Source organism: Neolamprologus multifasciatus, chromosome 18 (assembly GCF_963576455.1).
Source record: "Neolamprologus multifasciatus chromosome 18, fNeoMul1.2, whole genome shotgun sequence".
Classification (NCBI taxonomy): domain Eukaryota; kingdom Metazoa; phylum Chordata; class Actinopteri; order Cichliformes; family Cichlidae; genus Neolamprologus; species Neolamprologus multifasciatus.
In genome coordinates this window covers 3799729-3827488 of record NC_140456.1, presented here as the reverse complement: position 1 = coordinate 3827488, position 27760 = coordinate 3799729, and the positions used below count along the sequence as shown (strand labels likewise).

Below are 27760 nucleotides of genomic sequence, written 5' to 3'. Positions count from 1 at the left end.
ATGCAATATAATAATGTATTTGTTAATTTCCAAATGTTATTGTCATTAGTGAGTCTGTCCTCGTTCTCAGGGGTTCAAGTATCGCTGTTAGGTCAAAGCTGCCGGCGTCTCAGAGGTGCACATAAAGCATCTGTGGGTGTTGTTCCTGTGAGCCACGTGTCATGGCATCCAAACCACAACCTTTTACTAAGGCTACCCAGACGCCTAGTAATATGAAACTAAACGGCATGTGAAACCAAACAAACTACAGTTTTCACATTCACTCCCGCGCCGGTTTGCTCACAAAATCTTTAAGACAAGAACTATAAAAATCTAATTTTACAAGGGCTTCAAAATATTTAGATGTACTAAAATATTTATCCAGTATTTATTTAACAATTGTTGTTAAACATTATCTGCCCAGATAATGTTCATAGATGGTTCAAACTAGACATTAAAATGAATATATTGAGTTTAGTAGTTTTTTTTTTTTTTCTCAAATATGTTTTTTAATGAATCTTCATGGCATCACTTCTCTCAGGGACTGAACGTCACATGTCTTACTAATTTGGTTTCCAGCTTTCATCGAGGAGAAATTTCTTCCCTTGAACTTTCTGTGATGTGATTGGATAATTTACCAGATTCAACAATCTATCAGAAACATGTGTATTTACACTTCAGACAGTTATTTTTATTTATGCTGGTTACTATTTGTTATTTTTGGTTATGGTTATTGGTTATTTTTAATTTTCTACGCTCCACTCAACAGACAGGAGTTTTTTGTTACCTCCTTGTCAAACTAATCTAATGCAGAGGACAGGGCAGTGTAGGCTAATGGTGGCACGAAATTCAATTTTCAATGCAATTTTATTTATATAGCGCCAAATCACAACAAAAGTCGCCTCAAGGTAGAGCTGGGCGATATGACCCAAAATTCATATCTCGATATTTTTTACCTGGACGGCGATATAAGATATATATCTCTATATATTTTTTTAAGCCATAAAGTAAGAACAAAAAGAGAGTTCTTAGTCAAAGCTGTGTCCCAGATGTCACACATGCACTTTTATTAACATAGAGCATAGATGTACATAAAATTTACTCAAAAATAAATTATGAGCATTTATTAAATAATAATGCTCCATAAATAAAAGAAAACAATGTTGTTTTTGTGCATAACAAAAAGCTCACAATTGTGCAGTCAAAATGTAAACTAAAAGACGCAGAGCATAGTAACAAAGACAGATTTCACAGCTGCTCTGTTCCCAACTTCTACTGTATGACTGACAGCATTGAGTTTGAAATCCTCTTCGTAACCACGTCTCTTAACAGGTGCCATTTATGGTCCTTATACACAGTAGGGTAATATTACGTTGAAGCACAGTACGTATTACTCCGCGAGGCTCCTCGGTAGCCGTACTGCTCCGACAATCCTTCAAGCGGTGCAGCTCCGTAGCTTAGCAAAGTCGTACTAAAACATTTTTTGACAGATTGCTGAGCGCCGTGTACCACATAAAATCGGTTCGCGGTCATCAAGCACAACCAGAATTCATACATAAGGCGCGCTGTCAACTTTTGAGAAAATGAAAGGATTTCAGGCCGTGCATGGCATTAGCGTGGTTAGCTCGTTAGCGTGGTTAGCTAGCTAACACGTTGACGGCGTCCAGCCCCATGCACGGGGCGATGCGCAGTAACTCGTTAACGGAGATTTGCCGTGTCCATCTTGTCGCTTCCTGCAGGTGAAGCGATGGGGGAGGAGGGGGAGTTGTGTTCAGTGAAGGAGGGGCGAAGCCGAGTAATGTTGCTTAAAGACAAAAGTGGACGAAAGAGAGGCAAACTTGCGGCTCCACAAGTATAATTATAACGTAACATAGACTATATCGATATAAAAGATATTGTCACATCTTATATCTCGTATAAAAATATATCGATATTTTTTAAAAACTCGATATATCGCCCAGCTCTACCTCAAGGCGCTTCATAGATACAGAGAAAAACCCAACAATCATATGACCCCCTATGAGCAGCACTTTGGTGACAGTGGGAAGGAAAAACTCCCTTTTAACAGGAAGAAACCTCCGGCAGAACCAGGCTCAGGGAGGGGCGGCCATCTGCTGCTGTTGGGGTGAGAGAAGGAAGACAGGATAAAAGACATGCTGTGGAAGAGAGACAGGTTAATAACAGATATGATTCAATGCAGAGAGGTCTGTTAACACATAGTGAGTGAGAAAGGTGACTGGAAAGGAAAAACTCAATGCATCATGGGAATCCCCCGGCAGCCTACGTCTATTGCAGCATAACTAAGGGAGGATTCAGGGTCACCTGGTCCAGCCCTAACTATATGCTTTAGCAAAAAGGAAAGTTTTAAGCCTAATCTTAAAAGTAGAGATAGTGTCTGTCTCCTGAATCCAAACTGGAAGCTGGTTCCACAGAAGAGGGGCCTGAAAACTGAAGGCTCTGCCTCCCATTCTACTTTTAAATACTCTAGGAACAACAAGTAGGCCTGCAGAGCGGGAGCGAAGTGCTCTAATAGGGTGATATGGTACTACAAGGTCATTAAGATAAGATGGGGCCTGATTATTTAAGACCTTGTATGCGAGGAGCAGGATTTTGAATTCAATTCTGGATTTAACAGGAAGCCAATGAAGGGAAGCCAAAACAGGAGAAATATGCTCTCTCCTTCTAGTCCCTGTCAGTACTCTTGCTGCAGCATTTTGGATTAGCTGAAGGCTTTTCAGTGAGTTTTTTGGACATCCTGATAATAATGAATTGCAGTAGTCCAGCCTGGAAGTAATAAATGCATGAACTAGTTTTTCAGCGTCACTCTGAGACAGGATATTTCTAACTTTAGAGATGTTGCGCAAATGGAAGAACGCAGTCTTACATATTTGTTTAATATGTGCGTTGAAGGACATATCCTGGTCAAAAATGACTCCAAGGTTCCTCACAGTGTTACTGGAGGCCAAGGTAATGCCATCCAGAGGAAGAATCTGGTTAGATACCATATTTCTTAGCTTTTCAGCGCCGAGTACAATAACCTCAGTTTTATCTGAATTAAGAAGCACAGCATTTCCACAGTTTTTGAACTTTGGAATAAACCCAACAACTTAGATAGGTCTAGGTCTTAGACGTTTTATGTGATGAGGACGTTGGTCCCTAGGGATAGGAGTTACTTTAAAAAAGTAAAAATGAGCTATTGGGAATCCTATAGATGTTTAATGTAGAGCTGTTAGTATTAATTGTGTTGTTCTGATGTTTATGAGCCTTGTTAGAACTAAAGATGGAAATCGTGTCCGTCCTGTAATGGTTGCATTAATGCTGAAAACCTGCGTAGACAGAAATCACTCAGGAAGCCATAAAACTATCAATAAATAATCAATTTTAAATAGATGCTGTGCTAGCAGTGATTTTAAATCAGAGCAGTATAATATTAGTGCCTCCAGTGGTGTGTTAATGCATTCACTTGGCAAGCAAAAGGTTGCTGGTTGGATTCCAGCCAAAAGTAGCTTCTACAAATCCAAACAGTATCCACCTGTAGAAGCTGCTGACAGTTTCTCGCGTCTTCTCTCAGTAATGATGTGGATATGGAGGTCGATCACTTCACCAACGGAGTGACAGAATCGTCTTCCAATGGTTTTCTCAACGGCACCTCCAAACACACCACGGAGCCTGACGACTGTGACGCAGACATGGGTGAGCAGAGCGTGTGGAGACATGAGAAACTTGATCGGAGATTTTGGATGTTGCGTTACAGTTCTAGCAGCCTTTTTCTTCTTCAAGATGTCATGCACACGTTGTGCGTGTCACGCAGCCTTAAAAACACTTTTCTTTTCATTTTGAATGGACTCTACAGAGGTGGAGTCGGCACAGTCTAAGAGGCAGCTGTGCGGCGGAAGCCAGGCGGCCATCGAGAGAATGATCCATTTTGGCAGGGAGCTCCAGAGCATGAGTGAACACCTCCGCCGTGAGTGCGGCAAGAACTCTGCTAACAAAAAGATGCTCAAGGTAACACAGGAATCTCTGTTGCTTACTTGGTTTATATTGTTTGTTTTTGTGGGGTCTGTTCACGTTGTGTGTTTGTATTTCACGCATTTACAGTAGACTTCAATCATTTAAGCCATTTTCTTCACATAAAAATATGCCTGCCTTTGTACTGTATATTTATAAAAGCTTCAGATGTTATCTGTTTGTACTAGCTCCCAGTAAAATGCCAACATGAGCCAGGTTCAAATCAAAGGCAGTGTAAAGGGGTGCTCATTTTCTACATTGTGGTCTCGTTTAGAGCAAATTGATGGTGAAGGTGTTCGACTTTGGCAGGTACCTACATTGATGATCCTAGCATATGAGCATTCAGTCTGTTTTTCTCGTTCCAGTTAAACAAATTGTGACGGCAACAATAGTTGCCAGAAAAGAAGCAAATGTGTCATAGATGGGATTAAGGTTTTGTCATTTAAAATCTGAGATAACGGGGCTCATTTTCAATCTCTCCAAAAGGATGTCTATACTAATGACCTCAAATGTTCAGTAATAACATTTTTTTATTTTATTTTTTTAACGGGAGAAAGTATAGCTCAAAAACAGATTTTGTGACCTCTGCAGTCAGTCATGATGTAATATATTTGTTTTAAAATGTGCAGTCAGTTCAGTTTTCTTAAAGGAACGGGTCAAACTGTGGGAAAATTGTGTTTGAGCTGAAATGCTAACACGAAGAACGTTCAGCTACGGCATGTTGTAACAAAGCAGGTGAAACGAGGCGATGGGCTGTGGTGTGATCACTTTCTGCTCTCCCGTCTTCTGCTGCAGGACGCATTCAGCCTGCTGGCCTACTCGGACCCGTGGAACAGCCCAGTCGGATACCAGCTGGACGCCATTCAGAGAGAGCCGGTCTGCTCCACTCTCAACAGTGCAATATTAGGTGGGTCAGCCATGAGCAGTGCATGATCCAGTCTACAGTTTTCAGTTAGCATTTTTGGATGTAGGAGGATAAAAGAGATCGATGGGGACTGTGGGTAACCCAAATCTCAAAAAGAAGCAAAAACACTCAGATTGTGATAAATGCTAAAAACTTTTGCATGTGGTTTGCTGCAGAAATCTTAAGACAGACAGGCAGCATATCTTAGGGACTGCATATTACCAGGACATGTGTTTAAGTCCAGGTGAACTAACCTTAAAGATAAAGGTGTCAGTGCACCTGCTATCCAGCTGAAGGCAGAACTGAGCAGGTACTCTCATTCTGAGGGAGCTGCAAAAATGTGACTTACTTCCAAAACACCAGTGATTTTTTTTTTGTTTGTTTTTTTTAGCCATATATCAAATTGTCCTTTGCATGTTGATATGTTGATATATAAGCTCAGAAATTCTTTACATTCTTTAAACACAATTTTCCTGCAGATCCTGAAGTTTTTCACTTCAATAATCTGAAAATAAAGCCATTCAATTCAAATGACTTCCAGACGCTGTATGACTGTCCAACAAGCACTGCACCGACCGATTCCTGATATTACCTGCAGTCACAATTTTCTTTTTTTACTTTTTCTTTCCAGAGACTCACAACCTGCCCAAGCAGCCTCCGCTGGCCCAGGCCGTGGGTCAGGCCGCCCAATGCCTCGCCATGATGGCACGAACTGGCAGCGGCTCCTGCGCCTTCGCCTCTGTGGACGATTACCTACACTAGCCCCGTGCGCACGCAGACACACACACACATACACACACACACACACACTCTCCAAGGGTCTGTCCAGAAATCCTTCTTTCCGACTCCTCAGTCAGTGTAGTCCTATTAGCCGAGGAGGCGTTCCTCTGCACGCCGTCATAGAACGTCAACCATCTCACTCGCTTCTGGTTCTGCTTTTGCTGAACGCCGCTGAGGGTCAGAAGACATTTCTGGGCAGATCCTTAGAGTGACACCACCTCCTTTTCCATCATAAATATGAAATTACACCTCCACCTTCGGTTGGCTCCCCATGCGTCTGCCTCCATCTAACTGACAGTAGCTGACTTTAAAAAATAATCGGGCGGGGGGCTGAACTCGTGTGGACGCGCCACAGTCCCCGCATTCCTGGGGGAGGAATCAAACTGGGGGTGGACAGACTGCTAAAAAATATCTCTGGTCAAACATAAATGGGGAGGGGAGGGGTGGCGGGGGGGCAACAATAAGAAAACAGACGAGTGGCCGCCATGGTTGACCCACCATTAACGTGGTCCCTGTAAACCTGGGGCGTACCAGGCAAACACACACAGAAAACACACACAAATAAACACGGAGGCAAGCTGATGCTGATGCTGATGCTGGCATTGAAAAGTCCACCTCACCGAGGCTTGCTCAAACTCCGGCCAATGCGAACCTTATGGCCTACCCCCCCTCCGTAAATCTTCACCCTCCCCGCACCGCCTCCCTCCTGCTACCTTCCACTGACTTCAGGACATCGGCGGAGACATGTGTGACGTACGTGGACTCGGGACTTCAGAGAAGCCAGAGAGAATCTACAGTCTCGACTCAGCGTTCCCTATTTTTAACCTTTCGTTTAGTTTTTGTTTTTCTTCGGCGAAGTGGGCAGACGTGGGGGGGGGAGGGAGGCGGGGTTACCTGGCTCTTGTTTTGTTTAGTTTTTCCAGGTTTACAAGGCATGGTGCAGACGACGATGATTATTCTTATTATTATTCTAATTATCAATATATTAATTATTGTTACTTGCATTCACAGTATATTTGTTGAGCGCCAGCGAGAGCAAGTTCCTCCAACTTATTATAATAAAGGTCCCGATTCTACCAGTGACGAGCGTGTGTACATGTTAACGTTTAAATATGAATTTAACAAAATAAAATTATATCAATAGAGCGACATATTTAGTTATAGAAATCACTGAAAAAAAACAAAACAGTCCTTTAATGCTTTGTACTGACACCAGTGACCCCTGACGTGTTCTGGTTGTTCCCAGTTTGTAATATTTTCCTCTTTGGTTGAATCCAGGGTTCCTACACAGGTGAAAGTTGACACAAATTCCAGGTCTGGAAAATTCTGGAAAAAAACAGGTTTTTAGTTCTAAGAACTTGGCTGCAGATTTGACATGTTGTCCGTGAAGTCACTACAGACGAGCTGAGAGCGTCTTCAGACACTTCTGCTGGATTTTCTATGATTGTGTAGAAGCCCTGCTTTGACCTCTGACTGCATTTTATCTGTTACCCCCCCCCCCCCCCCCCCCCCCCCCTTGGTAAACCCTCAGCCACACACAAGATTTGTCCCAAACATTGTTAATATTTATTTTTGTATCTCTCTATGCTAATCTTTAACCCCCAACAAACTCAGGAGCCAAAATACCCTCTTGTTCATCATTCTTGGTTTAGAAGCAGCTGATTGGCCCCTGTGCCTCTATTGAATGCTGATTCGACTTTTGGTCATTTAAATCAGATGAGAAAAACTGAGCTGGTGTGAAATCGGCCTCTGAGGTAGCTCAGCCATTTAAGGTCAAACTTAAATCTCCTGTCTCCTAAAAAAACAAGACCGAAAAAACCAAAACAAAAAACTGTGTTTTTGTTTTTTTCCTTGAGTACGTCATAAAGTCAAGACCCCGCCCTTAAAAAAAAAAAAAAAAAAAAAAAAAAAAAAAAAAGTAAATCCTTCGATTTAAATGTGGCTCACCTCTACTTCAGGGACTTCTTCCCGTGCACCTTTCGACTGCGTTCAGCGTTGCCGCTTCTGTTACATCACTCTGTTGTGCTCTGCATTGTTGATCCCAGATCCCAAACGTCCGGTTCCATCATTCTGACCCCACTTTTATGCTGAAGACCACTGATAATGAGAGCCAAGTCTCTCAGGTTACAGCTCGTGAGAACAGACGGCAGTTTTCAGTGCAGGAGTCCACAGGGTCCACGCACGAAGCCGCGCAACGGGTCACCAGCGTGATCGTGATCACACTGAACGTTTTAATGGATGAACAATGTAAATTGATCCCTCGGAGTGAGACTGTAAGGCCTGAGGCACAACATTTGTATAATTGAAGTGAAATTGTGTGGCATCATTCAGCAGCTGGTCGTAGAGTAAATTAGTCAGATTCGATGCCCTGCAACACCTTACATGTATCAGAAATGTCAGAACGGGACTTCCAACTAATCTGTGTTTCAGGTAACCCTGCAAATGATCCACAGGTGCACAACGTAATGACCTTGGATCAGCTACATTTAAATCAGTGATGGTTTTTGGTTTTTTTTATGGCAGAGCCTCAGAACTTATATATATTTATATATATATGCATTAATCTGTATCTTTACCTGAAGATGACCTTATTCATGACCATCTCCAGTCCTCATCCTGTGTTAACTTGGCTCCAACCGTCTTTAATCAAACCAGCACCGTCATCAGTGGGTGCCAAAACCTCACCCCTTCCTTTGTATTAATGGAGAGGCTGTTAGTTCAGCTTAAACCACAGAAACAGTAAATACTTTTATCTTGGATAGCAGAAATCTAAATTATTTTAGTTTTCCTAATGATTGCCACCAAATTGCCCCCAGAGCTTCTTTTTTTTTACTCAGCAAAATGCTACCAGGGAGTAAATCTATCCAGTTTTTATTTCTGAACTTCCTGAAAATGCATACAGGTGTTCATTTTTACCCATCACCCCTCAGAGGAGAGCTTTCGTGACCTTGCGGGTTTCAGTTTTATTAACAGAATAGTGTTGTTTTTTTTTTGTTTTTTTTTGGCCTCTTAGTCTGTAAAGATGTAAAAAGAAAAAAGACTTTAAGAAGAAAAAAAATCCAGAATTGTCACCTGCACTGTGGCTTCCACGTTAAACCAAAATGTATCGCAGCTGTGTTTTTTAGGCCTGTGTTCATGCTCGCCACTCGCAGAGAAACAGGAAGGCCGAGGCTTTCGCTTGACACGACATCCATCTTTTCCTCTAGCCCCTGGCCCTCACACCCACCCAGGAATCCAGAGTTGGTATTTTTCCTCACGGTGGAACCGAGCTTTCTGTACTTTGGTTTGTTTCTTTTCTTTCTGTTTTCTTTTTTTTGTTTGTTTGTTTCTTTGGATCGCAAGCAGTCACGGCATCGTTTAGAAAACTTCTTAGACAAAGTGTCTGTTGTCTCTTTCTGAGTAAGGTCTGAAACCTATGCATGCCATAGTAAAGTGGTGGTAAGATCAAGTTAGATGTCTCTTATTTTATTCTTTTTGTTTCTCCTTCTTTTAGCCAGTTCACGGTGTATAAGGAAGATGTCAACCAGTAAGTTGTCCACTGCTGACTGTGTGTCCATTTGGAGAAAAAAAAATGTGCAATTTGTGTGAGGGTGAAAAGATTTATATTAAAAATGACAAATGATGATAGCACGTGTGTGGATGCTGCATGACACCTGAAGAAGAAGTTTAAATCGAGTTCAGTTTAATTCAAAATGACATGTTCAAAGACTCTTCTTTAATTCTGGGGTTTCTTGCACTTTTACAATAACTGAAACAAAATTCAGTGAACGAAGCCCAATGACCAGCCTATACCATAATAGTAGAACTGGCGACTGCGGGAAGGAAGAACCACCTTTGATCAGACTTGGAGGGCCAGCTATCTACCAGCCCACTGGTAGGGGAGGTGAGGGGGAAATTGAAGGCATAGAGCGAAAACAAATATGGAAGAGAGAGAGAAAATAAAGGCATATAAACTCATGGGGAGTGAATACAGGTGAGTGGAGACTGCTCAGTGCATTATGAAAAGTCCCCCAGCAGCATGGAAGGTGCAGGGTTGCCTGACACTTTGAAGGCTAATCTTAAAATAAGGCTTTGCTCTCCCAAACTGGGAGCTGCTTCTACAGGAACGAGATACTTCATCTCATTCTACCTTTAAAAACCACAAGTCAGCCTGCAGTCTGAGAGCAAAGTGCGCCGACAGGATGTGATACTACGAGAGATTTAATGACAGATCCCAACTTTTCAAGCCTTCATATCTGAGAAGGATTCAGTGTTTTGGACTGAAAATAGTAAAAAATATAACAAAAGCTGTGTATGTACATATTTCATGATAAACTAACCATAAATGTGCATATTCACAGTAAAATGTCCATAAATTGGCACTTTAGTTCAACTTACTTTTATTTTTGTCTTCTAAAAATTATTTCATATTTCAACTCAGGATTATTTGAGTGCTTTTTTCCTCTTATGTCTGAATTAAGTTTAATTACCAAAGACGCTGACGTCATCTTTTGCATTTTTCTATTTGAATGCAAACGAACACCTGATGAAAGCATCGGGGTTTTTATCTCAAAAATATGAAATAGAAAACAATCAGCATTTATTCATACAGAATTTTTACAGAAAAAACAACAAAACATCTGATTTTTGGCCTTTCAGGTTTGAAAACACCTTTAACACAAGTGACTGCAGAAAACCACGAAACAAGAAGTTCACATTAAAGTTTTACAAACTTTGAGACCCAGTAATAAAGCCTTTGCTTCTTGGTAAAGCCGTGATGAAGAAGCTGTTGAAGGACTTTAGTTCGGTAGGATCTCAGTCTTTTGAGTCTCTGTGACAAGTTCAGAGTCTGTATACTGTCCCATCCTGAAGCTTCAACAGTGCTGCCACCCCCTCCTCAGTGATGCTGACTGTTTTGAGTCCTTTTAAACAGCCATGGGGAGAAGTGTGCTCACAGGCTGCTTCCTCACGTCCCATCAAGAGGAGGGAATCTGCTGTTTGTGGAGCCACCTCTTCTTCAGCTTCTCTGCTTTGGCTTTCTCCTTAGAGGCTGAAAGATCAGACCAATAACAGGTTTTTTTTAAAAATGTGACTTATGTCAACTCAAACACCCTTTAGAAAGGACATTGAGAGTAAATATGCCAGTCTGAAGACTGAAAATTGGGAGTGTCGTCGCCGTCTCTGCAGCAGGACGCCCGGGAGAGCGAGCACCTCTCAGTGAGACGGGACGTCATTGTAGCAAAGCTCAAATTGAGACAGATCATCGTCTTTACAGACTACTGCCACAGAGTGTAGCTTGCAGCTGTTTATTTTAAATCAATAACACAAAGTATTAAGACCAAAGAACAAAAAACATGGCGATAAAATCTCTCCTGAAAAGCCTCAGGGGCAGAAAACCTGGTGAGTGGTGACGACAACAACATTAATAAATATCGTGGCATAAATCTGACCTGTGAGGCAATAACCGCAAAATTCTGTAAAAGATTTAAAGAGATCAAACCAATGACAGTCAAACAATGTGACTTGTATTTAACCCTCCATGCTAGCTCCTGTCTGATGATACATTCAGGCACATCAGTGTTCAGAACATAATGTTAAATACAGGTCGGCAGTTTAAGACGTGAGCGTTACTTCTTTAGTTGATGATTCTCGATAGAAGCACTTTGTGAAGCTGGTTTATCCCTATAAACGTGTCCTTGAGGCTCATTGGTGTAGTCAGAATCCTTCAGTTTGCACAGTGATGTAAATTTATCTATAAATGGGTGAAACTAACATTTTTTGCAGTCTACACTCAAAGCCTAAAATAAGTCCGACCCGGTGTTGCGCTCCTGTAAAGTGCTGAGGCTTCAAACTGTGCTTTGCTTTAATCATCTTGCCAGAGCCAAAATCCAGGTGTGCACAGCCTGCAGAGACTCGACCGTATCTTTACTCGTCTCACACAAAGACTTCTATAACAAACAGGTTTTACCGTAACTCCTCGATGAACCCATCTGTAACTGTGACCTCAAACTTTTCATGCCTTTGACCCCATTTTTCTACATTTTACAGATAAAGCTGAAAAAATAATAATAATAATGGATTGGATTTATATAGCGCTTTTCAAGGCACCCAAAGCACTTTACAATGCCACTATTCATTCACTCTCACATTCACACACTGGTGGAGGCAAGCTACGGTTGTAGCCACAGCCACAGACTGACAGAAGCGAGGCTACCATATCGTGCCATCGGCCCCTCTGGCCAACACCAGTAGGCGGTAGGTGAAGTGTCTTGCCCAAGGACACAACGACCAGGACAGAGAGCCCGGGGATCGAACCAGTGACCTTCCGGTTACAGATACGCTTCCCAACCCCCCTGAGCCACGGTCGCCCCTATCGCTGTGTACTTTGCTGTAATTGGGGTGACCAAAGATCTAAATTAAGAAAGTATTACCACTTTGCGGCCATCTCTGCAACCCCTAATTCCCTGGTCATTTATTCTCTAGAAATTATACTTCTATCTACATGTAGTTTCATCGTAGAAAGCAAAAAAAACATCCTTTACTACGATAAGTAAACCTGCCCGCCTCCACCACACAGCTGAGGCCACCGTAAACCTCACCTGTACATGTCCAGCATCAACATGCCTGGCTCATATTTCCACCATCTTTAGCGCTTCAGAATTTTCTGGGGTTTGTATTCAGGCTCCACCATCTCTTTTATAACAAACTGTGCAGTAATCAGTTAAGAAAAAATAAAGTCTTCTGTTTTTAAGCTTCTGTAAAAGCTGAAGTAACCTTCCTCTGGTCATCAATCTCAGGCTTCTGAACGTACCCCAGTCTTTCTTGACAAACTGCACTGCCGCACTTTTATTCCACCCCTTCTTGTTCTGGAGGGACAGCATCTCATTATCTGAAAGCAGAAGGACATCAAGATTAAAAACACTGAACAGGACGCCGGTCTGAAAGTCTGAAGACTGAAAGCTGTGAATGTCGTCGCCGTCTCTGCAGCAGGACGCCCGGGAGAGCGAGCGCCTCTCAGCGAGACGGGACGTCATTGTAGCAAAGCTCAAATTGAGACAGATCATCGTCTTTACAGACTACTGCCACAGAGTGTAGCTTGCAGCTGTTTGCTTCATTTTACATCAGCAACACAGAAGCTGTGTTCACTCAGTATTAAGACCAAAGAACAACAAACGAGGTGATAAAATCTGCAGAAATGCATCTCCCCGTGTCATGAGTAGAAAACCTGACAAAAAATGAAGTATGGTGATGCCACCAGCTCACTTGTGGTCCTGCAGGTTCCTGGTCCGTACAGTCTGGACCGGATGAACTCCTCGGCCACCTGCTGTTGGAAGGACGCCAGCGTTCGCTCCTTCACCGTCGTCACTGTGTACTTCCCCTTCAGACTGACGAACAACACGAGTACAATAAAAGGACGGAAAGAAGAATGTGTGTTTGATCAGCTTCACTTTATATGAATAATGATTGTCTCACATATATCAGGATCACTTCTTCAGTAGCACCAGCACGCACTTTCATTGGATCCAAAAGGCTGAGAATTAAAAACAAGTCTCTGCACACAGAGTCCAACTAATATCCTAAATTTAAAGTGTCCAATGAGGTGAGAACAATGAAAATATCACATTTCTGTACCATTATTTTATTGATTGATTTCAGCATCTTCACTTCCTCTCTGAAATGTTACTGAGTGGATTCTGATCAGTGGGTCCAGCAGTCAGTGAAGTGCTTGGTAACAACAGATTTTGTCTAATCGTGGTGGGTGAGGAGCTGAATCAATGTTTGTCTACCAATATTTTATCTGCAGAGATGTTCCCAAAACAATCAGTGGGTCTCTCTTGCTAATGAACTCCACCATCATGAACCATCGCTGGAGGAGAAACTCGTGAGGACAGGCTGGAGCAAATTAGACTGAAAAATATTAGTTTGAGACACTTCCTGTCTTCAAATACTTAATTTTCTCGTTTCTATTGGTGCCTGGTAATGTGTAACAACAACAAGGTGTTTGCTGACCACACTAAATAATAAAGAATCTGGCAAGTCCACCCAAGTAAAGTGTCTCTCTTAAACTCTGAAATAAAATGATTTAAAAACATTGACATACTTCCGGGCATTTGCCAATTTCCCACTCCTTTTCTTTTTCTTCTTCTTCTTTCCATCTCCCCGCTCTTTTTCTGGCTTTTCCTCCTGTTCACCTGGGTGAGGACAGGTTGATTTAGGTGAAGTTCATTCTGCTGCTCTACAAATCAGTGCTCAGTCCTCCCACAGCATCAGCTAAATGGTTAAAGATTTATCAAGAAAGCTTCTTTACCTTCATCTTCAGACTGTTTCTGCTTCCTGGAGAAAAGAAAAACAAACAAATGGTGTGAGCACTGAGTGAGTTGATGGAGACGATGTGTTAAATCCAAGAATTAGACGGGTAAACTTACTTTGAGGAAGCTGAGTCGATTTCCTCCAACACATCAGCCGATAAGAGTTTTCTTTTCTGTGGAGAAAAGAGTCTGTGAAACTGCAGGTTCACACATCTTTTAGTTTTTCTATGGCATTAAGTCACACTGAAAGGCAAAAAGAGAGAACTGTTTAAACTGCTAAAGTGAAAAATGTCAAGAATGGGACTGGAACAAAACATTGACATCCTCCTCATCCAGAATCATTCAAACCAGGCGTGCTACTTCCTGCCTCTTTACTGTAAAGCTAAGCAAAGTTAACCACCCTGCAGTGAAGAAGACTCACTCACAGGCAGAGGGATTAAAAACAATAATGAATAAAACTCTCCTTCCCATCATTTCCTTAATGTTGCTTTAATACACCTCAAACAGCACATCGGTGTCTCCTCCTGAAATGAACGGCCCCTGAACTCTTTTCAGATAGAAGTAAAATAAATGAAAGCACTGATGTGTGATTGGGTTGAGCCTGGATCCTGAACTATGAAGCAACTTCAGCATACTCAGGCTCTCCTGATCTGGCTTCACTTAAACTAAAATCAATAGTCAGACTGTAATGGGAGTTAAACAGGTTCTGCACTTTCTGAATCTGTTAGTCCGCTTGTGTTAGGGTGATGTAAATTTCATCTTTAGACTTTAGCTCAACACTTTAGCTCATATTAGTGTCGATGCAGTGAGCTCTGATTGGTGACACCATTTTCTAGGCGATCGATTGTTCAGCAGGCAGTAGTTTTGAACTTGTCCATATGTTTTCTCAGGAGCAGGTTATGACTTAATGAGAAGTTACCATGGTTATGCACCCTGGTAAGAAGGTAAATGCATTTGTAAAACTCAGGGTTAGACAGGGTCCAGGCCTCTGAAAGTATTTGAAACCATTTAAGATGACACACACTGACCTTCTGTTCTTGGAAGAGCTCCTGTCTCTTCCTCCTCTTCTCTTTTAGCAGCTGCTTTTCCCTGCAAACAGAGGAGCATTTCATCAGGTTTATGGATAACAATGACACAAACACACAACTGTACAGCTTCTGCTGATAATGTAATAACACTTATGGGGAATATTTGCTGGTGGCGATCAAGCGTAAGCCATTCTCAGGGGGACTGCTAATATTCTGGTCCCTCATGTATGAAAATACTGCAAAAGCTGACAAACGCATCAGGATAATTTACTGATCCGTTTGTGGCCCTGCTGAGGTCACCCTTAAATGTGACTAGACGTATAATTTATGACAAAACTGTTACTGATGTGCCAAATAAAAAGGTCTCTGAGCGTGTAGTCCATATCGGGTTTATTTTTTGACGCTTGAAAAGTTTCTCTTTTAGACATTAGCCCAACTAAACTTCGTCAAACAATCCAAAGATTCGGACTAATTTGATGACACAGAGCTGTGCGTCTGAGAGTACACAACAGCTAAAAAAAATACACACGTTGTGAACATGAATTTTGTTAAATTTCGTGCTGCCGATTTGATATACGCCTAGGTAAAAATTACGTAATGTATCTGTAGTGTTCACTGGAATAGAGACGTCTAAATGCAAAGTTTTTTTGAATGGAGTTTGGCCCAACCGTCCCTGCACAGGTTAGCTAGCGGTTAGCTACCTTCTAGCGGTATCCAGCGCCTGTTTCATGCTCCGCAGAGCCTCAGCTTTGGAGTCTTCAAAGGTCACCTCCTCTGGAGCTTCATCGTCGCTAGACTCCAGCGACAAGGTGAAACTCTCTGCGGGCTTTTCGATGTCCGCCGTCTTTGACGACGAGCTCGCTTTCCCACGTTGTTTCTTCGCCATGTTGCCCAGCGTTGTGAGACGTCATCAGGCCACGCCGCACACAACGTGACGCAATAAGAATGAACCCGACTGATCGACCGACCAATGACTGCAGCCCAACAAACAAACCGTTTTAGATAGATCTAAATGTGCAAATGATAGGATTATCTAATTCTAGAAAGTTTTATCATTTTATATTTGTATTAATTTAATATTTATTTAATAAGTTTAAATTGTTTTTGCAGAATATATTTCAACATCCATACAATTATGCCAGCATTTCAATATCTCGAAATGTCTAGTTAGTTACTTCTGAGTAAGTCAAACTTTTGAGATAGAATATCATCTATATTACAGTTAACTTTAACAATTTAGATGTTTGTAACTGTAAAGTTTGTTGTAGGTAGCATTTTCCAACAGATTTTTATTCATTTATTTTAAATTTAAGATCAGTCTCTCAAAATTGTGTTTTTTTAACTTAAATTTTCGACTTAAGAATCTTGAAATCAGCTTATTCAGGAGTTTCAGTCACTAAAATTTTCAGATAATAAGTCAAAATTTCTATTTAAATCTGCATTTTTTTTTATTTATTTATTTTGTTTCAGTGGCGGAAACAAGTGTCTATATTTTCCTCATTATGTGCTTGTTTTGTAATATCTGGAGGAAAATGTTAACTACCTGTGCTTTAATTTTGAAAGATAAAACCGGAAAACCATCTCCTCTTTATTCTAGGGATCTGCCGGGCTGTTAGTGGTGAACGGGACTCAGGGTTGTATTGGCACAATGCACCGACTTCTGCTCGTGTTTGTGGCCGCTGCTGGGGCCTCTGTCTTCGTCCTCCCGCGGATGGATGCGTCCCCGGCGGTCGGGCCCTGCGTCGCCCCGCTGCAGTGGGAGGGAAGGTGGGTTGTGTACGACCACAGCACCGGCAGGAACAGCCGAGCCGCCGTCTCGTACGACGCCCTGAACCAGAGGATCCGAGTCCTGCAGCAGCACAAGAAGCACACCCCGTGTCAGAGGTAAGACCAGTAAATAAACACAAAGTAAACATGTTGTTTACAGACTGCGTTTTATTACTGCGCACAGTCAACAAAACAAGCTGCAGCTGTAAATCTGCGCTTAATAATCTCCAAATCATCTATATAAGCGTCACTCCATTTATCATTTAACAAAAAACACAGTATGATACCATGTTCTACTTAACACTGTACTTAGCTGTTTTGTAAAAGCTTAGAAGGTCACTTATAAAGCGTAATAAGGAACAATGTTATTGGCTGGTGTGGAGACTTTTCTTAAATATTGTAAATGTTGCTATTGGGATGAATAAAGCTGATTTATAATGGATTTGTTCCCAGCTTTAAGCTCTTCTTTTCTGTAAGATCGGCTTTGTTTTATAGTTTATGTGTATTTTTATTCACAAAACCAACCCATAATTTACACCCATAGTTATTTATACTGCAAACACTACAAAAAGTAATAATAGTAGTAGTAATAATGATTATAAAGGTCATATTCGATTAATGGATCAATTATTTTCCCATGTGTTACACATCAGTGCTAAAGATCGGATTAAAAAACACATCAGAGACTGACTTGTGTTGGCCAGAGGGGCCGATGGCGCGATATGGCAGCCTCGCTTCTGTCAGTCTGCCCCAGGGCAGCTGTGGCTACAACTGTAGCTGCCTCCACCAGTGTGTGAATGTGAGAGTGAATGAATAGTGGAATTGTAAAGCACTTTGGGTGCCTTGAAAAGCGCTATATAAATCCAATCCATTATTATTATTAATATAACTGTACTATTAATCTATAAAACAATGTTTTGTTTAGTTTTTTGCATTTTTGTGTTCTAAAAAGGGTCATGAACAGTCTGTTTGAACACTTCACCAGCCTGTAACACCAGTGCTGCCCCTGACCCTCCGTCAGCTGCCTTTTTTCAGTGCACTCTGAGTCGTGTTCGTCACAGCTGCAGTGGTACACATAGTCTCAGCCTGGACTAAAGTCTGGAGTTGTGAAATGTTCCCTGGCTGGTAAACGAGGCCACAGAGCGACTTTGGAGTGTTTGGTTTGGGCACAGAGGACTAGCCTGCCAAAAGTAACCATCTTCAGAGTCTCAGATACACTGAAGCGAAACGTTCATGCTGTAGTTAAACTTGAAGAAAGACTTTAGAAGACAGAGACACTATCAAACTCTTGGACAGTTTTCTTACTGCCCAAATAGATGCCCTATAGTTTCTGTGCATAAGAAATGGAAGAAGAATCCACGATGTTGCCCACTGGTTTTGGATTCTGCGATTTGAATGTTGAATGTTTTATGTTTTGGCCACTGCTCAGGTGGTTTGCTTCAGCTGGATGTGACCATGTTTGGATGAGAGCATGCAGTGTTATGACACAGATCCAGCAAGTAACAGACTAATAAAATATTAGACTTTACCAAAACTGAAGCACAAACTTCTTAAACACCAGGATATACGATTTGTTAGATAATTCATTAAAAATGCTCCAAAAGGCACCAACAGGACAAACACGGTGGAGCGCTCCGGTTCTTTCACTGGATTTACTGGAGCTGAGGCCAAACATAGAAATGATTAAAACACATTCCAGTTAAATCAGCCTCTGTAGAGTTCTTATCAAGGGGACACCAAAAATGGGTTTGTAGCAGGCTGTAAACATGATTAGTTCTACTGTAAAATCGGTCATTTGAACCTGGGAGTCTGTGCAGAATGACTCAGCTGTGGAGCCAGACTCTAGTGGACATTAGGGGAACTACAATTTCTGATATCTCGAGATTGTCTTTTAGCTCCGCAGGTTGATGCTTGGTGGTGAGACTTTTTTTCACAGCTCAAAATTGTGAGTCAAGCAACATCTATTTTATCTTTTTTTCCCACTGTTTGTGTTTATACACCGCTCTCTGTGTCTTTTGTCCTCTGCACAATCCCATCCAAAAACTTCTTTAACCTCTTTGTTTCAGGTTTTTTGAGTATATCTACTTGTATCAGAGCATGGTGATGTTCCAGATTGACCAGAAGACGAAGGAATGCTCAAAGATCGCTCTGACTGAAGCCTGGGATCCCTTCGACGTCCCTGATAACTCCACCTTTGAGGACCAATACTTCATCGGCGGCCCCGGGGACAGCATTGAGGTTCAGGAGTGGTCAGATAGGAAGCCGGCACGCAAGCGTAAGTCTGAGATTTTTATGCTTTCAAACAGGCCATAGTGAGCGCTGAAGAGTTAGGTCAGTGTTAGCCTAAATTCAGCACGTCCTGCAGCTGCTTTATAATAAGAATAAGCCCTTTCACTGTGGTTCTTTCTTTCATGTCTGGCAAGTTTTATTGAATTATGAGCGTGGCTGTAGCTTCTAAATGATTTCTTTATATTTATCTAGGAAAATGCAATAAACAGTATATATGTGTATAAGGAGTTGAAAGGATGGCTTGACAGTCAATATATGGTGTGACCACCTTTATTCTTCAACACAGCCTGAACTCTCTGAACTCTCTTAGGCAACTTTCTTGTAATTTCTTAAATAATCTTCAGCAAAACTTCTCCAGACGTCTTGAAGGACATTCAAAGCTTTTCTGTGGATGTCGGCTGCTTTTTGTTCCATTCTCTGTCACATTGCTTTAATAAAATTAAGGTTCAGGCTCTGTGGAGGCCAGTCCATGACTGAAAGTGTTTTTTTCTATCCAGATATGCTTTTATTGGCAGTGTTTTTCATCACTGTCATGCTGAAAATAAAGGCGTTCCCAGTCAGATGTTTCCTACATCCAAAATCTGACTGCACTTTTCTTGGTACAGTTTTCGATTAGGCACTGGAGCCATGGTGGTGGAGATGAGGTAAGAGTGGTTGGTCCAAAATTTGGGAAGATTGTTTTTATTGGTTTGAGAGGGGTTACTACAAGACTTTCTCCAATGATTCGCCAATACAGCCACAACTCCCACTACCCACTGTGAGAAAACCTTTGGTTTTTGTGTGCTGCTTCTCAAAAGGCACCGAGGCAGAGCTGGCACCTCATCTGAAATCTGCTATTTCAGTAACTTGTCCTCGTCTCTCCACCAGATGAGACCTGGGTGGGCGTTTACACCATGAAGGACTGCTACCCAGTGCAGGAGACCTACACGAGGAACAGCAGTGTCACCACCTCCACCCGCTTCTTCAGCCTGGAGCTGGGAATCAGCGACCCCAACGTTTTCACCCCACCGAGCACATGCCAGTCAGCCCGGCCTGAGAGGATGGTCGACCTCGAGTGCTGAGACCTCATCAGATCTCACCTTTGACCTTAAAAGCTAAACTGCAGTTTAAGTCTGAAACCACTTCCCTGTTTAGTCATTCACAAATCACTACTATTTTGTAACCTGCTTTTATTTTGTCACTTGTATCTTTAAATTTCACTACGACATTTGGGATACTTGTATGAAGCGTGATGTGTAAAGACTCAAAGCTAAAACTGTCAGATATCACTGGAATAAAACGATTATTTTCCTCTGAAATGTTGTGAAGTTGAAGTATAAAGTAGTATGAATTAAAATACTTACCATAAAACTGGATACAACATTTTATGAATGCAGTAGCTTTCTATAACTGTCAGACACTTTAAGTAAACATTATTTTTTTGTGTGTCCTCACTTAGAGCCTGATGGTACCTTTGGCTATAAAATCCATCACATGACATCATTCAATTACGTTCAGTTGACTCTGTGCTCGAAAGGGACTTTAAGAGTTTTGATCTCATTATTACAGTTATGGGTAAACCATCATTTCCAGACTGCCAGCTTTGAGTTAATTTCCGTATGACTCTTCTTTTGCCATTTAAATTGATCCCCCACAGCTAAACACAGTAAGAAATGTAAGCAGGTGTACGTAGATTGTTTCCCTTATTTTATAGACATTTTATTACCACAAAACCATTTGAATTTTAACATCAAAGAAAGCTGATGTCTAGTCATGGGGGGGGGGGGGGGGGGGAGGGGGGGCACTGCGCTTTTGAGGCCTCTAATCTTCTTTTTTTTCCCCCAAACCTTTATTTAAACTTCAGTACAATACAAAATGGAATTAAACAGTACCACAATAATGGTGTTATACTTACAAAATTGTATGCATAGATAAACAAATACAAGAACAGTATTCAGAAACAACAATATAAATATGCGAGGGGGAAAGTAACTGATCAAGCCAAAGAATAAAGTGATTGAAAGATCTTGATTTTTTCACAAACACCAATAGTTTTTATAGCTTTTGGGTTAGTGGAGTTCTTAATTGAGTTAAGATACTGTACAAGTTCAAAGGAGAATACATAAAAAGAGGGATGTCTTCCTAAACATTTGGACTTATGAATATGAATTTTGAGGCCTCTAATCTGCCCAAAATCCAACGGCGAAATGCGGAAGTGACGCAACTGTCAGTGCTCAGGCGTCATTTCCGTATTTCAGAGAGTTTGTCAACATTAGAGACTACCGGTGGTTAAAAATCGATCGTGCGGTATGAGAGATCAACCATCAGAGCAGACTGCGGGATATAAAGACAGCTGAGATAGAGTGACACATAACAGGTGTGTAAAACTGTGACGTGTCAATGAGCTAACATAGCGCTCACGAGCTCAGTTTGAATGCTAACAGACTGAAATCAATGAGCCGGTGTGAGCTAGGTTTTTATAGAAATAACACAAGTCCTCCTCTTGTTTTTAAATGGAGGATTTTAGCATATAGCATCCGATACGATACAGGGGAGAGCGACTTTACTATAAGCTGGTTTTTATACATTAAAATCAAAGAGTCGATGACAGGAAGCTTCTGTTATCAGCAGTGTGCTACCGTCGGCTCTTTGTCCCTCAGCCCGCGGCCGCCTGCGGGGGCAGGTGTGTTTTTGCAACATTATGTTTGGCCTGTATAAACTGTCAGAAAAAAAATAATAAGGGGCCAAAATAGCCTTCCTCTGTCTGAACCTGCAGGCTCTCCCACACAGTGAGCAGCAGCTTGTGATCATAATAACTGTATACATTCAGACAGCTGTGATGGAGTCTTCTGTCAGATGCTGAGCGTATACAGGACAGTAACAGACATTAGAAGACTCAGCTCCTGCAAAGCTGCAAAGTGACTGACTGACGCAGACCAAACCAGAACCAAAGGCAGCTGCGACATTATTCTGATAAAAATCTGTAGGTTGGTCTGTTACAATAGATTATTTCCATAAGATCCACCACATCTGCCCTGCAGCTTCATTTAATACACTGATCATTGCAGAGTGCTCTGAACTCACCAATGCACATGTTCATGCACGGACAAAGATCAGTCAGTTAGCACCTCAGGTTATATCCTGAAATAAAAACATTCTGTTAGGACAAAATAAACTATTTCCAGCATTAAATCATGTAAATGGACTGCTCATTATGCAGCACTAACATTCACAATAAACTGGGGGTTAGTATCTTGGCGTGCAGACTGGCGCAGTAAGTCATGCCACAATATTAAATCATGTTGAGCAGACTGGTGCCCATGTTAAACTGTGACAGTTAACATGAATGTGTTTTATAAGTCACTAACGTGTTAAACAACAGATAGTGTGAACGTGTCACATCCAGGTATGGCAGCTTTTGCTTACAAGTGTATTTTCCTGTCATCATATTGGTAACATTTTTCTTATGTCCCACTGTTCCTCAAGACCTCCCACAACAAAATGAATTGTGAGAAAGAGGAGGGTCTGGATGACCAGGAGAGGAACAACAGCCTGGACCAAAAGGACCCAGATCCTCCTCCGATTAAAGAGGAAAAGAAGGAACTCTGCATCAGTCGAGAGGGAGAGCAGCTTGTAGTGAAGCAGGAAGCTGAAGACATCATCGTCTGGACCGGGGAAGAACAGCTCAGACTCCTGGATAACATGTGGAAACCAGAAATAAACTTACGCAGCACAGGTTTGTAAAACTGTAACAGTCTCAGTTAAAAAGGAATATGACTCACGCTGGACCCCAATCAGAGTTACTTTTATTTTTAGCCATACATGATGAATTTAACAGCTGCAACAAATGGCATTAAGGCAAGAATCAGTTTTTACTTTTCACAACTAAAGTTCAATTTAATTCTATTTTCTTATAAAGCACCAAATCACAAGTCCCCTCAAGGGATTGTAAGGTAGACCCTGTAATAATACATACAGAGAAAAACCCAACAATCATATGACCCCCTATGAGCAAGCACGTTGGCGACAGTGGGAAGGAAAAACTCCCTTTTAACAGGAAGAAACCTCAGTTTAATAATAACTAATTTTATAAAATTCTGACAAATGTAACATGTGCACTAAAGTGTCTCTGAGCCTTTAAAACACGTCAGTAAGTTTGACACTTACTGTTTTCAGCAACTGTGATGAATCGTCGTGTCTGTCATTATGTGCTTCTACATCATAAACGTTATTCGCTAATAGAGGTACAAATGTTTACTCAAGCAAGTTTAAAACAATACAGATACTGATGCTGTTAGTTTCAAAAGTGGGTTGAAGGACATGAATGGAGATGAGAGGATATGCAGGGAGCAGCAGTAGTGTCAAACAGGATAAGCACAAGATCACGAGAAGAAGTTTAACAGCTCAGATTGTGCATCTCAGACTGGGAGCATATAAACAGAAACACTGACATGTGTAAAGCATGGATTCTCCCTGATCCACAGTCTGATTCACCCACAGTGGGGAGAGGCCAGTCAGCTAATGAGAGATATATTTCTACAGTTTGATAATCACAAACATCGAAATATTGAGATAATTTTTGCAAATTAGAATCCAAGAACTATGCATTCACTTGCACCAGTGTCCAAAATGGTCTGCCACAACTGAAGAATAAATTTCATTGGTAAATGTGAGTGACATGCTCACAAAGTAAAGACCTGCTAATAGTTAGGATTATATTTTCTCAATTGTTTGTTTTCCTGTAATGTTTCTCCTTTCAGATTTCCCACAACAGCATGACTGTAAAGAGGAGGTTCTCACAGACAAGCAGGACTTTAATCAAGAGATGAACTCAAGTATAAACAATGATGACCCTTCACCGATGAAAGAGGAACAGAAGGAACTCTGCACAAGTCAAAAGGGAGAGCATCTTGTACTAAAACAGGAAGAAAGCAAGCATGTGGACTCAACTAGAAATGCAGAGCTGAAGAAAAGACCTCAAATAAACAGAAATAAGCGCCTGTCGCAGGCCCGGCGTAAATCTGAAACATGTGAAAACTCTGTAAAATGTGACATTTGTGGAAAAACCTTTTACTATAAATCCTCTTTGACAAGACATCTAAGAGTTCATAAAGGTGAGAGACCACATTCTTGCAGCACCTGTGGGAGAGGATTCAGTCAAATGATAAACTTGAAAAGTCACATGAGAGTCCACACAGGTGAGAAGCCATATTGTTGTAGCACCTGTGGGAAAACATTTAGTTTCTCATCACCCTTCAGAAGCCACCTTAGAATTCACACAGGTGAAAAGCCACATTTGTGTGGCACCTGTGGAAAAAAATTCTACAAGAAATCCGACTTGGAAAGTCATATAAAAGTTCACTCGGATGAAAAGCCCCATTCTTGTAGCATGTGTGGTAAAAGATTCAAGCATATGATAAACTTGAAAGTTCACATGAGAATTCACACAGGTGAGAAGCCTTATTCTTGTAGGATCTGTGGGAGCAGTTTCAGAAAGAAATCATCACTGGAATGTCACGTAAGGAGTCACACAGGCGAGAAACCATTTGCTTGCAGCATCTGTGGGAAAGGATTCACCCAGACACCAAATTTAAAAATTCACATGAGAATCCATACAGGTGAGAAACCATATTTATGTAGCACATGTGGGAAAAGCTTCATTAGCTCATCAGAGTGCAAAAAACACATGAGAATCCACACGGGTGAAAAACCATACTCTTGTAGCACATGTGCGAAAAAATTCACTTATAAATCAGGACTAGAAACTCACATGAAAATTCACACAGGTGAGAAGCCTCATTCTTGTAGCACCTGTGGGAAAAGCTACGCTACGATGGTATACTTGAAAATTCACATGAGAATACACACAGGTGAGAGGCCATATTGTTGTATTACATGTGGAAGAAGATTTAGTAATTTAACAGGATTCAAAAATCACATGAAAATTCACTCAGGTGAGAAGCGACATGCTTGTAGCACCTGCGGGAAAGGTTTCATTCAGCTGCAAAACCTGAAAAGGCATATGAGAACTCACACAGGTGAGAGGCCATTTTCTTGTAGCACCTGTGGGAAAGGATTTTGTGGCCTGTCCGGTTTAAAAAGACATATGACAGTACACACAGGTGAGAGGCCGTATTCTTGTAGCACCTGTGGGAAATCATTTAGAGAATTATCAACATTGAAAACTCACATGCGAATTCACACAGGCGAGAAGCCATATTCGTGTGGCACCTGCGGGAAAAGTTTCATTCAGTTGGCACAGTTGCAAAATCACCTGCGAATTCACACAGGCGAGAAGCCATATTTGTGTAGTACCTGTGGGAAAAGATTCCGTAATGTTACGAACATGAAATCTCACATGACAAGTCACATGACGACTGGTTAAAAGTTTCCTGCTTAAGAAATGTGTCAGTGTAGCATGTGTGTTAATAGTAGAGCCAGCAATGACAGTGCAAATCACACCTGTGGGATAAAATATGATTATCCCACAGGTATTATTCAGCTCAATACGGCATATATTTATTTTACACAATAACTAACTGTAACAATTGTTTATTCTATTAATTGTCTTATTCATATGATGCAGGGGAAAGTCTGGTTTTATATTTGTCTGAATTCATATTTTTATTGTTTTAGGCTGTAGAGGTGACAAGCACAAGTTGTAGATAAACTTGTTCCACTAAACAGCTTTGTTATAGAGAAATATGTTTTTTTTGTCACTTGTTGCTTATTATGGCAAATATTTAATTTCTCTGTTGTTCAGAGGTTTCACTGCACAATATTAAAAGCAGGGAAGTGTCACACAGAAGACACAAATACATCATTATGAACTTGATGTTCATTTTCATGATAATTAAACTTCAGAAGATGCTGAAGGGTTTTGAGTTTTATAAGGTTTAAATAAAGATGTGTTTTAAACTCATGACTTTTTTCTGAGTTGTAAAGTGACGTCCCTACAGTAATAGAGAGAAAATGCCAACAGTCACATGTCCTTCTATAAACAACAACTTGGTGTAAGTGGGAAGGAAAAACTCTTTAACTTAAAAAATTGTGGCACTACATGCAGTGATGCCAACATTAGCCATGTTAAAATGTTACCGTTAACAGGTGGTCAGGCTGTCCACAGGCAAAGACTCGGAGATTTGGCTCTCCATTTCACAGCAGAGTCCTTTCACATTCTTCACATATCCGTGTTGGGCAGAGTGTAGAAACAGCCGCTGAATGGCATTTGTCAAATGAGGGTTTTTTTGAGAGTTCAATTCTTTTTTGTGAAATCCATTTTCGATTTGACGTATTTATCAATGGATTAATAAATAACTTTAAAATATTGATCTATAAATAGTCTTTATTTAAAATGTAATTATTAAAAAGTTACTTTTGTAATGTTTAAATAAATAAAATAATTAAAAAAACACATTTGTAACTGAATTTGCAAATGCATTTTATTGCATTAACAATTCAAAATTGCAGCATAAAATTTTTTTGGGGTGTGTGTGGCTCTTGTGGTCCTCCATAATCATGTTGCTCAACTGGGCAAACAAAATTACTTGATCAGAGATTCATCCAGGATCACAATCAACCAATAACACGAGTAATGCGACTCCACTAAGTTGGTCTTTATTCTGGTCCTTGATTTTGTAAACGTTGTTTCTTTTTGTCAAAATGTTGGCCTTAGTTCCATGTTTTTCCATTAATCAACAAGGTTTAAAGTGGCTTTAGGTCAACCAAACAGGAAAATATCCACTTTGGGGTTTTCCCATTAATCAAGACAAAGAGTTGTTTTTTTCTGGTCAGTGAACTTTAACCTTGTTTCTTTATGAATAAACTGTAACACCTGGAACTTCTCTGAGTTAACATGAGCTGCAAGTTATGTTTTCTTTTACACTTGGGTTTGTTTAATATATTGTTTTTTCCCTGTTGTGTTGTAATTGATCATTTGTGCTTGATGAGTTGCACAAATGTAGACTTCATTGATCTTTCAGAGTACGGCTTGGGAGTATGTCTTCAAATCAAAATCATGATCAATGAACATTTTGCCATGATTATGATTAACCCTTTCATGCAGGAATTATGACAACCTCAATCTGGATTATTTTTTCTTAAGTATTTTCACTCATCTTTAGGCATGAAAAAAAGATTTTTGAACTTCATTTTTTAAACAGGTACTTTTCAAAGTTTTTTTCATGTCCATTTAGGTGGACAACATCACCTTTGGAGTGGGTGGCAGGGAATGGAGTGACACAATGGTGTCCAATGTAGTGGTTTAAGTATACCATTAACACTGACACAAATACAAGAAAAGAGCCTTTGAATAGCTGTCCACTGTAGCGACCACTATGCGTGAAAGCGTTAATGAACAATTTTTATATATATAGTAAAGCTTAGATTTTCTTTCCATATTTTGATGATAGTATTACTCTTGGTCACTGAAATAATTTTTCTCCCAGTTTCCCGTTTTCTTCTATTTGTTTGACTCTTGAAAGGGTTTGAACTGCAGGAGGGGAGGGCTTCTGTGCACACACTGCGCCTGAGATTACAATTAAGAACCTCCCCTATTAGTGACGAAAAAGAGCCAACAGGAGAAAAAAAAACTTAATAGTGACTTTCTGTTAGGGCAAGCAAATCAGGCAGTACATGCCCAGTGAAATCTATGAACACATATGATCTAAAATCTGAGTGGCCACAATCTCTCCTCTTGCATCTCAAACAGCATTCTGTCATAAAGCGTCTTACCTATT

At 40.8% G+C, this 27760-nt stretch overlaps 4 protein-coding genes across 4 annotated transcripts in view; 3 read left to right on the top strand and 1 right to left on the bottom strand.

The window, feature by feature from the left end:
• ranbp9 (RAN binding protein 9) overlaps positions 1 to 6229 on the top strand; it is a 28878-nt gene extending 22649 nt beyond the window's left edge. The window contains exons 11-14 of the mRNA XM_085140698.1: positions 3551 to 3672; positions 3833 to 3984; positions 4783 to 4894; positions 5523 to 6229. Of these exons, the coding sequence (XP_084996824.1) occupies positions 3551 to 3672; positions 3833 to 3984; positions 4783 to 4894; positions 5523 to 5653 (517 nt within the window). The 3' untranslated portion in view covers positions 5654 to 6229. The remainder of the gene's footprint in view (positions 1 to 3550; positions 3673 to 3832; positions 3985 to 4782; positions 4895 to 5522) is intronic.
• A 2745-nt stretch (positions 6230 to 8974) lies between these two features.
• Positions 8975 to 15913, bottom strand: nol7 (nucleolar protein 7). The gene is made up of 8 exons (XM_085140962.1): positions 15689 to 15913; positions 14988 to 15048; positions 14077 to 14132; positions 13959 to 13984; positions 13752 to 13842; positions 12914 to 13035; positions 12462 to 12539; positions 8975 to 10700 (listed from the first exon to the last, which is right to left on the bottom strand). The coding sequence occupies exons 1-8, from the start codon at positions 15871 to 15873 to the stop codon at positions 10627 to 10629; spliced, it is 693 nt and encodes a 230-aa protein (XP_084997088.1). The 5' UTR covers positions 15874 to 15913; the 3' UTR covers positions 8975 to 10626.
• Positions 15914 to 16577: 664 nt separating this feature from the next.
• Positions 16578 to 20186, top strand: epdr1 (ependymin related 1). Its single transcript, XM_085140981.1, has 3 exons — positions 16578 to 16871; positions 18821 to 19029; positions 19911 to 20186. The coding sequence occupies exons 1-3, from the start codon at positions 16636 to 16638 to the stop codon at positions 20102 to 20104; spliced, it is 639 nt and encodes a 212-aa protein (XP_084997107.1). The 5' UTR covers positions 16578 to 16635; the 3' UTR covers positions 20105 to 20186.
• Positions 20187 to 20830: 644 nt separating this feature from the next.
• LOC146497043 (uncharacterized) lies at positions 20831 to 27395 on the top strand. Its single transcript, XM_085140694.1, has 3 exons — positions 20831 to 21399; positions 22509 to 22758; positions 23783 to 27395. The coding sequence occupies exons 2-3, from the start codon at positions 22524 to 22526 to the stop codon at positions 25405 to 25407; spliced, it is 1860 nt and encodes a 619-aa protein (XP_084996820.1). The 5' UTR covers positions 20831 to 21399; positions 22509 to 22523; the 3' UTR covers positions 25408 to 27395.
• Positions 27396 to 27760: the final 365 nt, after the last annotated feature.